General features: G+C 40.5%; 1 protein-coding gene across 4 annotated transcripts in view; it reads right to left on the minus strand.

The window, feature by feature from the left end:
* LOC117252215 (ceramide transfer protein-like) overlaps nucleotides 1-12,592 on the minus strand; it is a 25,242-nt gene continuing 12,650 nt past the window's right edge. For 2 of the 4 annotated variants that reach the window (XM_033618941.2, XM_033618946.2), the window contains 14 exons: nucleotides 11,570-11,708; nucleotides 10,957-11,043; nucleotides 10,658-10,815; nucleotides 8,102-8,194; nucleotides 7,871-7,957; nucleotides 7,660-7,752; nucleotides 6,109-6,186; nucleotides 5,215-5,310; nucleotides 3,795-3,927; nucleotides 3,629-3,699; nucleotides 3,389-3,517; nucleotides 2,983-3,112; nucleotides 1,882-2,017; nucleotides 1-1,717 (listed from right to left, as the gene is read on the minus strand). In XM_033618941.2, the coding sequence (XP_033474832.1) occupies nucleotides 1,890-2,017; nucleotides 2,983-3,112; nucleotides 3,389-3,517; nucleotides 3,629-3,699; nucleotides 3,795-3,927; nucleotides 5,215-5,310; nucleotides 6,109-6,186; nucleotides 7,660-7,752; nucleotides 7,871-7,957; nucleotides 8,102-8,194; nucleotides 10,658-10,815; nucleotides 10,957-11,043; nucleotides 11,570-11,708 (1,422 nt within the window). In that variant the 3' untranslated portion in view covers nucleotides 1-1,717; nucleotides 1,882-1,889. The remainder of the gene's footprint in view (nucleotides 1,718-1,881; nucleotides 2,018-2,982; nucleotides 3,113-3,388; nucleotides 3,518-3,628; nucleotides 3,700-3,794; nucleotides 3,928-5,214; nucleotides 5,311-6,108; nucleotides 6,187-7,659; nucleotides 7,753-7,870; nucleotides 7,958-8,101; nucleotides 8,195-10,657; nucleotides 10,816-10,956; nucleotides 11,044-11,569; nucleotides 11,709-12,592) is intronic. The other 2 variants (XM_033618942.2, XM_033618945.2) reach the window with 2 other exon arrangements.

Here is a 12,592-nt window from a genome sequence, read left to right on the forward strand (position 1 = left end):
TATCGTGTAACAATTTTAATTTACAGAACATTGTCAAATTGCATTACATTTAGTGCAAATAATAACACTTCTGATGTACAACTTAGAAATATACAAAGTGTGTAGATTACTGACGAGATATCAAAATTAAAAACACTAAATGCATTCTTAAGCTGACACTGCTCATAGATCTAGCTTTTGTAATTATCAGCAAAACAATTATCCAGATCCTTCCTAACCTCCGACCCCTTAGACCCCCAAAAAAATCTGACGGTGACTGTTCCACCGTGCAGATCTACTGATTGCAAAACTCCCAACTTTTGATGGCATCTAACACAACCTAGAGTAAATTTAAATCTTGAGGTAAGATGATGTGAAATGCTGACCTTTCCTCCACCCCCGCTTCATTTCAGTGTTGATAAATGCACATCTGGTGGCTGTACAGTAAAGATAACCAGGATTTTTTTAGGGTTCCTCCTGGTGTCTAAGGCATTCTGGGGGTAGTTTATCAGTCAAAGGGCAGGAGGCCACTGCACTGTAGTGTGGCGTGTGAAATGTAATGTTAGAGTATGACTAAGAGTCTAGGGTGTAGCTGATATCCTACTCAACATTTTACAACTTTACCGTATCCTGCACAATAGCAGTGGTACTAATTTACAAACCTGACCCTTAAGAATGCACAGACAGATTTTTTTCTGCCTCATCAGGGGCTGAAAACAATGAAAAACAACCCAGGGTGTACAAAATGTATCCATTCGTCTCTCAATGAAAGAGAGGAATCTGTACATCAGACGCTATGGCTGGCCGTTTGCAAATATCTATCAGAAACCGTACATTACATGGAGGTTAAAGACAGATACACACTGAAAACAGGCCGCAGCTTAGCATCTATAGACCACAGTCAACTACATCTCTGATATCCAATTATTGATTATCACTTCAACCGTGTCAAAAATATTGTCCAACATGACTTTAAAGACTTAGCAAATGCTCTTTATCTCCCACTTCAGGTTTCCTTGGCCCACTGCTGTCATCAAATTCAAGCATTTAACAGTCAATTCACATTTCTCACAATAGTAAACTAACTGAAAACGTATTCTGTTTTCTCTGTACAATACATTGTGTCCCTAGAAATATAAAGATTTCAAAGCTTTAGGCTCTGGCCCCCCATCAAACTACAAAGAGAGTCATCACCAGAGGGACAGGAGAAGGCAATAAAGAGGAGAAACTGTACCACACCTCATCAATGCTTTCTATCCTGTCTATGTCTACTTTCCTCTCTCATGGTAGTTACTTTAGCAGCAGCAAAACAAGTAGCTGTAATACTAGTGATTAAAGCGAACCCCCCACCCCCCCCCCCCCCAAAAAAAAGTCAAGAAGTATGTAATCATAAGAAATGTACAAAACAATTTACAAAAACAAAGCAAATAATTGGTAACAACATTTCAAAAAACCACTTAGGAAACTCTAGAATTTTACATACATGTGTACCCATGACCAACAGATGGTGTTACGCCATGATGACGTGGCTGAGGTGACAACTACTGATGGATTAAAGCCATAAAACCAGTCTCTTCTACAAGCAGGTGCCCTGGGGGGACGTCCTGGATGATAAGGTGTCCTGCACGTAGGAGGCTGAAAACACATTCTGACTGACAGGTGGATGGGTCATGTAGTCATTCAGAGCCGGTTCAACGCTGAACAATGTAGTCTCTTCAGTGGGAAACCCTCCATGGACCTGTCAGTAAAGAGAAGATGAAAAAGCCCAGAGATGTTAACAAAACTGAACTGAAATATTAACAGGCTCTGTACATCTGATCCCATCCCATCCAGTAATAGAGAAATGAATATTATCAGTGTAGCTGCTCTCTCAGTTGTAAAACAAGATGGCTTCCTGGTTACCTCTGTGCTCAGAAGAGGATAGGCTTCCCAGCAGTTTTCTCCTGCACGTAGGAGGTGAACCGTTTGAGGAACTTGGGATACTCTCTCTTGGCCACGGCTCTGAGGACTGACGCTGGAGCCCAGCCGCCTGGGTTTACTGCAGCCACAGAGAGGGAAATTATCAGGAAGCTATTAGTCATAATTAGTCATAAATCCTCAGTGTACAGATGTTGTATAGACAGAGGTCTATGGAGCCCTCTAGTGGTGAGGACAATGCACATTTTATTGTTTCAAATAAACTCCCATGACCTGCCTGGCTCCTCTAACAATAAACCGGCTCAGGATTCCTTCTGCAGCGCTGCTTTATGTCACAATAAACCCGTCTACAGGAAGTCAGGGGAGGGGGAGATGCTGTGCATGTCTGGGCTGACATTTCAAAGACACAAGCATGCAGACTGTCTCCCTTCAGTGCTCGCTACCAGCTAAACAAAGACCAATCAGCAGAAGGTGCAGCACAAACAATAGCAACGCAGTAACCCAATGTGTGGCACTCATAATAATAAAAATAATTATAAAAAAAAAAAAAAAAACAACAAAAGAAAAGAGAAGCCAGCTGGGGGTAGTTTTCTGACAGCATTATAGTTTTCACAGCTACAATGGATAAATATCTGCTTGTTTTCTTTCAGGCCCCTTTGTGACCTGCAGCTATTTCTCGCTGGTTAAAACAGCTGCTCACATTTCACTAAGTCAACAAAACACCCACCCAGCTACATTCATGCGGGCTGACTCGAGTAAACATTGAAGCCGTATTTATTTAGGCTGATGGGACCTCAGGCTATCACTCACAAACACAATCTATCTTTACCATTTAACAGATGCATTAGCCAGGATATCAGATAGATAACTTGGTGACTTTAATTACAGACTGTCTGTTGGCAACAAATAACAATATGACCCGAACTGATGAAGGGTTAGGCAGCTTAACACTTCCCTCTGGCATTTACAGTAGGTTGGGTGTTGACAGATCGATGATGATAGAGAGGCGTTGTTCTGTTGGCTGTTGATCTTGCCAGAGGCATATGCACTGAGATCAAATCCTTATTAGGCTGGAGAGGCACTCACCATTGGCAACGTAGGTGATCTTACAAAGGATGTTGTCTCTGCTGATCTCTTTATCTCCCTCTGGTGGGCTGACCAGCGTTTGACAGATCATAGCAACGTTGATTTTGGCACGAACACACCTGTTTGTGGGCTGAAGGCAAAACAAAAATGTAAGTAAAATCAATGTCAAAGCTGGCACCGATCTCACTGAAGCTAAACTGAAAGAGTGACTGGTGTTAAGAAGTGTGAAACTATTCTTTTTATAAATTTACCCATGAAAAGAGCCACAAAACAAAGTATTGTTTGACTAAGGGATGTTTGTAATTACATGCTGAAGTAATCAAATTTATTTCAAATCTAATCACAGTGCTTGGATGCCTGATCATTCCACTGCATGATATTAACAGGTGTACTGTTATAATCTTACAAGGGCATTGTCGTGGTCCACAGAGAAGTTGCAGACCAGCCATGTGTCAGGGTCATTTTCATTTGTTGCCAATATCTTCCTGATGGCTGATAGATAGAGCACGTCTCTCTGAGAGGCTGGCCACACTCTCTGAAACACAACCAAAGGCATTTAGTTAGCAATCAAAAAGGCTGCAGAATAAAACTGATAAAAAGTGCAACATGTTCCAGAAACATCTAAACCGCCAAGTAGTCAATTTACCTTGTGCGTTTGGTAAACAATGACGGCATTGTCGGAGAGTGTTTCCACAACGTTGAAATTTTCAATGGTGGCTGAGGGATGAAGAGTTCAGTCAGTTCATGATATCTAACACAGGCACAGTCACACAGTGTTCATGTTATGGTGAGTTCTGAAACAGTGAACTTACTCTCCCAGTCCATTCGGACAGCTGTGTCCCAGAAGTAGTGGCAGACCTCATGTCCTGTGACCCCCTTCACAGAATGTGTAGCTTTGAGGGGGTCGAGCACAATACCGTTCTCCTCTACTTCTCTCCTATACACCTGTTACACAAAGGGCAGAGCGTGACACGGTTTAGTTCAATTTATTTATTTGCACATACATGTATTGAAAAGACAGGAAAAAAGAAAATTAAGGAGAGGTTAGAAGCCAAAAGTGGCTTCTGAAGATATCGCTCATATTAAATAACAACAATCATACAGAAAAAGAAAAAGATAAAATCAAAGATTGCATAATTGAACAAGAGTTCTAGACCAAGAAGTAATACGAAATTGTGAGAGAACTAAACACATTGGAAGTAATATCATTACTATAAACATATTTGCAGCCTGACTACAAGTCATATCTTGAAGGATCCTCTTAAAGGAATCCTTCACCCAAAAAAACATGACCATTTGCAATCATGTGTAGGTCAATCACTCACCGCATTACCTTGAAGTTATGAAGAAAACTTTGCTATTCCCGCATGCCTCCACAGTGAACGGAGAATCCAAAAACGGCAAACATACTTAATCAACTGAAGTCAAAGCATCGGACAGCAAAACTATATCAAAACAGCCATTTCCAAACTCTCACACAACTCATGCAGTATAATCCAAATCTCATTTATCCAGCCGTATGCTCAGTACTACCCAAACACATGCATTTTCACGGTCGAGTAGCGTCCTGAGGCATAATGATGGCATGCTACTTGTGGGTGGAAGTGTTTTATATTATAAGATTTATCGCAAAAATGCATGTGTTTAGGAAGCACTGAACGTAGGACTGATAAATGAGACTTAGATTACACTGCATGAGTTGTTGGAGGGTTTGTAAACTAATGTTTTGATATAGTTTAGCTATTGTTAAACGCGGTTCACCTTTACTTTTCATCAAGAATGCAAGAAAAAAAAATCATCTTCTTCAAATTTAACGTAACATGGGGTGAGTAATTAAAATACAAATGGTCATTTTGTGGGTGAAGTATTCCTTTAACTCTACCACTGACTAATAAATAATAATAAATAAATAAATCTTGAGCTGATTTTTCAGTTTGAAAACTAAAGACAGTGTAATTATTATTTTCATAGTGTTACTAACAATAATAAAAATGAGAATAAGAATGAATAAAGTACTGATTATATTGATTATATATTTTATAAATTCATTTTTTGTCTGGCAAGAATATCTTTACTTTAAATATTTCACTTCCTCTCCACTAGCTGATAAATTCATTATCACCACTTTCACTTCCAACCACAGCACCTTGGAAAAAGTGAACAAGACTTAAATATTCAGAGCTAGGAATCGAGGGAAATGATTCATATGCAGCTTCTCTCCTCTGTACTCACCTTCATCTCTCCTTCTTCTATTACAAGCTGCCAGTTGGCATCTCCACCCACATCCTGAAGAGAGTAAGTCATATGATTCTGCACCATCTCCTCCACCTAAGAGACCGACAGGTATCGATTGAATTCACATGTCAGAGAGAGTTTTTCCACTGTTCTTTACCTGCCTATTTGAGGACATGCTTTGAAACAGGACACAGTTGGGGGAGAAGAGAAAGAAACTGTATTAGGGATGCTATGCTCAAGTTTAATGATTTATAGTCTTGAGCAATCAGCACCTCAAGCACCCGTGCTGGTATTTTATTTCAGAGGTTCTGATAATATCACAGGAAGCAAACATTAAAAACTATTTCTCTTTAAGAATCTTAAGAATTCCTTAAGCAAATACATTAGCCACTGAGCTGGAACCAAATATGTATATAACACTTGATCCTGCTTGGGGGTGTTATTCAACAACCGAACAATGCATCAACAACACAGTGCATAGCCAGTCTGGAGTCGTGCCTGCTCATGCTGTGGGGGACAGAGTGATGTGAGCAAAGGAGGCGGCGGAAATGAAGAGCTTTAACTTGAATCCAGTCATGCAGCAATGGACTGACATTTTTCTTATCAGTGGTATGATGACAACTGTCAGAAAACTTTCAGTCACTCCAGCAATTTCAATTTTGTCCAGTCAGGTTTTCTTTGTTCTAGTGCATTACATAATATCATAAAGACTTTAAAAACCCACTGTAACATGCTGCCCAAAGCAAAAGAAACGTTTGTGAAATCCTGGAGAGAGTGGTTAGAAGACATTCTCATGCTCTTTGCTCATGCTCGCTCTGACTGCGGTGGAAAGCAGCAGGTGTTTGCATCCCCCTGCAGATACAGGGGCTCGCTGCTGACCAAATACAGTACCTGAGCGCTGAATCTGTGAATGTCGTCTGAGGCACTGACTAGCTCAACGGAGGACAGGGAAGAAGAATGGCTATGGGGCTATACAGCAGAGGAGGAAGATCGAAACAGAAAAGAATAAGGAACAAAACAGAGAGAGGCAGCCAGCAGCAGTCCAGAGGCCGCAACTACAACCTGCCCAAGTAGCATTTCATATGAAGATGTTACACAAGCTTTGAATTACTGCAATATGCACAAACTGAATTGCTGTGTGAACAGATAAAGTTGAAGTATGGACACATTGTAAGAAGCACATAAGCTGCAGTTGCAGAGTTTATAGACATGACACATTGGTGGTAAGCTGACCAAGCTTCAGAAAGCAATGAGATATTGCAAAAAGCAGCAACCGGTAGCATTTAAGTCTAGATGAAATGAAAAGCGCCCTTTAAACCCTTGTAGATTACATCCTGAGTCATACTGTGCCCTTGTTTAACACCAGAGTGCTTCAGGGATGACGTTTTTCTCATTAGGACTCATTCCTGGGGCACTCTAGATGCTTATATCAAAATCCAATCATGCTTTCTTCCTGTTAAACTAAATATGACATGTGCTTACTTAAGTTTGTACCAGCCAGTTTCATCCAATAATATCATGACATCCACCCACCAACCGACCTGCAACTCTTAGCCACAAACTTAGCAAGCTACCAACAGCATGAATCATCACTGTGTCTTTGGGTGTTAGTCAACTCAGACCTTGCTCCGTTTCACCTGAATACAGTGGTTACAGGTTGAGCTGTGCTCATACCAATATCAGTATCAGAAAAGCCTCCGATACTGTTACAAATGCTGGATAAGGTATCAGGAGTGCGGAGATCTGATACTACCTAATCTATGAATAAACGTTAAGGTAGATTCACACCAGGATAAAACGTTAGTTAATCAATTCTTCTCTGCTGCTCTAAAACAGTAGCTCACACAAAGAGTTGTGCTGAGTAGCAACTGACAATTTCTGTTCTAGAGCTGAAAAGAAGAATTTATTTCCATGAATTAGTGTAATGTTAGCCGTAAGCATACAACAATGATAGCAATCATTTCACATCAATACAAGGTTAGTACTATACAGCTTTGTAATTTTTTTAACGCAATTGTATCAACTCAGTACTCAGTATTGGCCAATACGCAAGTTCAAGTATCGTAATTGGTATCGGAACATCTCTAGTTATAAGCTCGCTGGCTTAAGTCTATCTATTTTAGGGAAAGTGTTGTCTGTGACAGCTCTGGATTATGTGCAAGGCATTTTACAGTGGACTACTTCAGCTAAAACATAAAGCATACGATGAGCTTTGGCGGGTCTTCCTCTACGAATGAATGGAGACCAGCATCCAACTTTAAACCACTGTATTTTCAGCTTTTCAACGATCAAATCAAATTCTGCCCAACGTTATATCCTGCCCATAAACTTGTATGTCCAGCCTGCCTATGTCATGTTACTCGAAATACATCACGATTCTGAAGCAACATACTCTAGAAATGCTGTATACATTTAAGAGAAAATAATAAATGTGTTAAGCACCTTGGCGGCAAACCGGTATGTGCCGATGGTGGAGTAGACGTCTCCTGGAGGAACCGGAGTTAATCGAGGTATCCTGACCTTCTCTGACTGGCACTGAGGAACAGAGAGTTAGAGTTTAGTTAGAGAGAGAAGATGAAGAAGATACCACAGAGACAGGCAGCATCCCTGAGCGTAATGTTAAAACTGTGTTTTACAATGATCTTCATCACACCTGCTCTTCTATCTTGTCCTGTCTGTCCAGCGCAGCTTCCACCGCATCGAAGAACTCGTCCTCATTGATCAGACTGTTGGGCCCCTCCTGTGAAGAGCAAATGTCAGCAATATAAGAATACTGCGAGAACAGCCCCGACAAAGAAGCAGAATGATAAAAATGCACATGCTGGGAGACATGGGACTGCTTTGGCTTGCGCGGCTGTTTCTAATTAATTCATTTTCATCTTGCCTCGTAGTCTGGGCCTCCGTAGTGTGACTTTTTCTTCAGTTCATTCACAGCTGACTTGTAGGCATCTTCTACCCTCCTCCTCTTCTCCAGCTCCTAAACACGAAGAGAGAGAGAAACGAGAGCTGTTGGTGCAGTTGTATTAAACAATAAATAACCATGACAGCATGTAACGCCCATGAAAACATCTGTGCTGTGTTTAAAATAGATCTGCTGATCCTCCTCATTTAGACAACGAACAACAGGAATTCAGCGTTACAGAGCAGGAAAACATCACTGCCTCAGTCACAATGCTCCTTTGATCAGGCTACAGTAAAGAGTTGCAAGAAAGGGGAAGAAAAGAGAGGTCTGCATGTCACAAACAACTGGGCAAACCCACCACATCATTCAGCTGTGTGCGCTCTCAAACAGGTTTTACCTAATGTCTCGATCCCTGCCAGAGGCTAGAAACAACAGGCTACAGCAACACAGTGAAGAACTACAGAGAGTGGATTATCTACTGTTTTCACCATTTATTACTTAAAGGCTATGAAACTCTAGAAAGACAGCAAATTAATTATAAAACAATAACATTTACTATGTAGACTGAAACAGCTCAACTCTGCATGAGAAACTTGTCACAGTCCAGACACAGTTTATCCACACAGCAATAAGAAGAAGCTAAAACAATAGTGTTTTCTCAAAAATACTTAACAGGAGAAAAGCCAGACAGAGCAAGACTATGAAACCAAACAAAGTGTACACAGGAAGGTGTGGACGTATAACACTTGGCACAAAATAAACAGAGGGTGATCCTGTTGTCAGCTGCCTGTAGCCAACATACCGACAGACAGATAGAAACTTACTTTAAAGAGGAGACTACATGTCTGTAGAGGTATCCATCTCTGTGTCTGGTATTTGAGCTGCTCTGTCCTCCTTTGTAGCGAAGGCTTCCACAAACTGCACCATGAAGTCTTAGCAGTCATTTTCTAATTCACTCTCTGTACGAGTCTGAGCGGGTGTGTCGTGTTCCTTTAGGAGCGTGTGTTCTGAACTACTTCTATTTCCCTACTCCACATCAGCAGCTAAACTTCACACACACACACACACACACACACATAACCAAACACTGATAGGACTGAGGTAGTTTCACTCGAGCAGGCTAACTAACTGAAAGCACTTCCCGGCTTTTCAATGTTTTAGGGTTGGGCAGCATGCCTTTACACACAGGAAAAAAAAAAAACTGGTTTGACAACATTGGCCGCGTTGATCAGGATGTAAGCATGAAGAGCTCTAGAGCGCACCTTTAAAGACACAGGCCGGCCTCTAGTCAAAGCAGAATCAATGAATGGAAGAGTGTTATGGGAACTCCAAACACATGAAAAAATAGCTCAAATAACAAAAGTGTTTAAGCTCATTATGGGCAACAGGTGCATTTGTGCTGCTAGTAAGCATGTTGATTATTTTGAATCACTGAGCTTTAGCCATTAAGGAAGTATTTCATCGCTGGGAAGACGGTCCTCTCATAAAACCATGCTACAGTACAAGGGCGCAAATACTTTTGAAATTAGTGCTGCATGACCAGAGCAAACAAAAAAGGGCTGTGGCACACCTTGTGTTCAATAGGGAGAAAACCTACAACTATCAGAATGCACTGCACCAGAAAAATAAACGCCTGCTGGTGGGTGCAATCTTGTCTGTTTTTCCCCAGGACACAATATGGCAGTTGGCTGGTAACAAACGATCTCGAATTTCAGTTAAAAGGTAAGCTGATATTTGTTTCTGAAAACATTTTTGACAAGGAACAGGCATCGCATTAACAGAATCTTGGTTCATATTTGATCAGCACTGCCTCATTTTACAACTTCATGTTACAAATCAGTTTAACTGCTCACTGCAGTTGGGCTACTTAATTCGGTGGCTGACACAAAAACCCTAAATGTGAATGGCTCTATCTATCTATCTATCTATCTAGCTATCTAGCTACTGTAGAAACACTGCGGTGAAACATGGTGATCTCCAGAAACAATGAAGTGCTCCCTACGTAGATACAGTTCTTATTTTCAGGTCATTGTACACTTAAGAAAACATATTTATATAATCTTATATTCCATTTCTACTAATATAGCCACCTAAATCCTACACACTGGACCTTTAAACACATACCCATATCAGATATTCTATAACCAGGGGAGAGTTTGGGATAAGGACTAATAAAAGCAGATGTGAACTACATCCTAAGGGATCGAAGCTTGTTTAACCTGTTCATTCACACACTATTTATTTAATACAGCTACTGTACTTAACATGCAAATCAGTATCAGATTTAACTCCTCAATCACCTTCTAGCATTTAAAAAAATAATGGTGTGCATTTTTCTAAGTAACGTTACCATCAAAATTAATATGTAAGACCAGCTCCTTAAAGGCAATGAAAGGTAGCAATTAGCTCCTTAGTCTGCGACACCTCCACGCAGCAGTGGCTGCTAACACTCAGGAAACTGCCTATTATTCATATGACATTTAGCACACTGTGAGTGACATTTATTTTAATCAATGTGTGCAGAGTGCACGACTGTACCTTGTCAAGTCTCTTTTGCCAGCTGTCCTCTCGTTTGACCATCAGTTCGATGCAGTGGGACAAGGTGGAGAGGATTCCTGCTGTAGTGGCCTTGAAGGTGATGGCCTCCCCTTTGAAGTCTATTCCATTCATACCTTTGGGACTGGCGGGTGGGAACACTGGCACGGACAGAAACAAAGAAACAACTGAGTGTGATAGCTGCTTTGTTACTTGCTAAGAAAAAGATTTTCTGGCTTTTCACAATAAAGCGAATCAGTCATTGAAAGCAATGAACATTCTGTATCTGCAGCTAAACTCACATTTCTCTTTGCTCCCATTGTTGTTGTGATTACATTCACCATCAGGCCTTGTAGTGGTGGGAAAGTCATCTTCGTCCTCCTCTACTACTGGTAAGAAAGAAACAGCAACATTTTAAAACCCATACAACAGGTATTTTTGCTCCTCCAGGGTTGCTACTTTTTCATAATTCTTCAGTAGTTAAAGATGTAACACTAAATTTCTGGAAAAAGCGCATAATTCAGATGAAACTACATGTTTGTTTAACATTCATGAGAGCAAGTTCAGTATGAAAGTGATTTTGAAGAGTGCAGAAAGGTTCTGACTCAGAGATTAAACAACCCACAAAGTGCCCTGTAAGTGGATATTGATTTTTGTTTCCTTTCTTAATGACTCTTACCAAATACTCTCCTCCAACTCTCTGACTGCTTAGACCAAATACAGCCCCATCAATAAATTCTTCCATTGGCCAGTAAGCATCAAAACTAGTTCCTTTTGCTGTGTTCACACTGCTCTTTATATCAGTTTTTGGGGGGGTAAACTGGACCAATTAAAACTAATTAAAAAGCATTTTAAACACATAATACAAGCTCCATAATAGTGTTGTGTAATAGTGTTGTTTGTGCCACAGGTTACCTCTGTCTCTGTGAAATTCATCTTTGGAGACAACGTCAGCACAGGAGTCAAAGTATTTCTGCAGGGTGTCCACTTGTCTGCACAGTATGTCCCGGAAGGTTTCCATTTCTGCTAGTTTCTCACGCAACCTGTGCCCCTTCTGAGCAGAAAGAAACAGAAGTAAAGAGATGCAATCAAGAGCTGTCAGGAGACAGTAAGTTCTGTTTTTGTTTTAACCACACAGCCATCATTAATAATAAATACAAAATCCTTGACATTTTAACAACTGATAAAAGTACAGTAAGTACTACAACAGATCTTGATCTTCAGTTGGTATTTTCAGAAAGTGCTTTAGTGCCTTTGGCCAAACTTTATATATGTATTAAAGGAAATACTGTGAGACTGAGTGTACATCCACGCCAGTGAAAATATGTTTTCATTTTAAAACACATAACTTTTCCTATGTTTATGCCGAGCATCCACACTAATCCGGCCTATTCCAACCCCTAAAAACTGAGACTCCAAGCTTTTGCATTTTAGGCTCGATGCCTGGAAACAGAGATTTCTGAAAATGAGGACGCAGACACTCACATTCGCTTCCTGATTGGGTCTTTATCATATTTACTTTGCAATAACTCCCAATCTAAGTTTTCCACTGCATATACAGTTTCTCCTTGCTGTCAGTCCAAGCAAAGAAATCTCTGGTGTTACTTTTTACTATTGCTGGCCATCCTCTGCAGTATTTTCTGCAACTAAAAAAAAAAAAAACACAGAGGACACAATCTACTTCCTGTTCACAACAGCATGTGCATGCCCAGTCTACGTGAATTGTTATGTGATATGCCTTTTTCAGGCCTGTTAGCATTATGGATGGGCATGATTTGGACATCACAGAGTAATCCACACTCAACCTCCCACATGTGAACATGACCTTTTCTATATTTTTTTTTTTACTATTGTTTTACTATTGGGTAGAATGGGTAACATCTTATTTCAACGTAGAGCTGTGTGCAATGTATTGCTTCTCTCAGAGAAGACAGCAAC

This window comes from Epinephelus lanceolatus, chromosome 9 (genome assembly GCF_041903045.1).
Source record: "Epinephelus lanceolatus isolate andai-2023 chromosome 9, ASM4190304v1, whole genome shotgun sequence".
NCBI lineage: Eukaryota > Metazoa > Chordata > Actinopteri > Perciformes > Serranidae > Epinephelus > Epinephelus lanceolatus.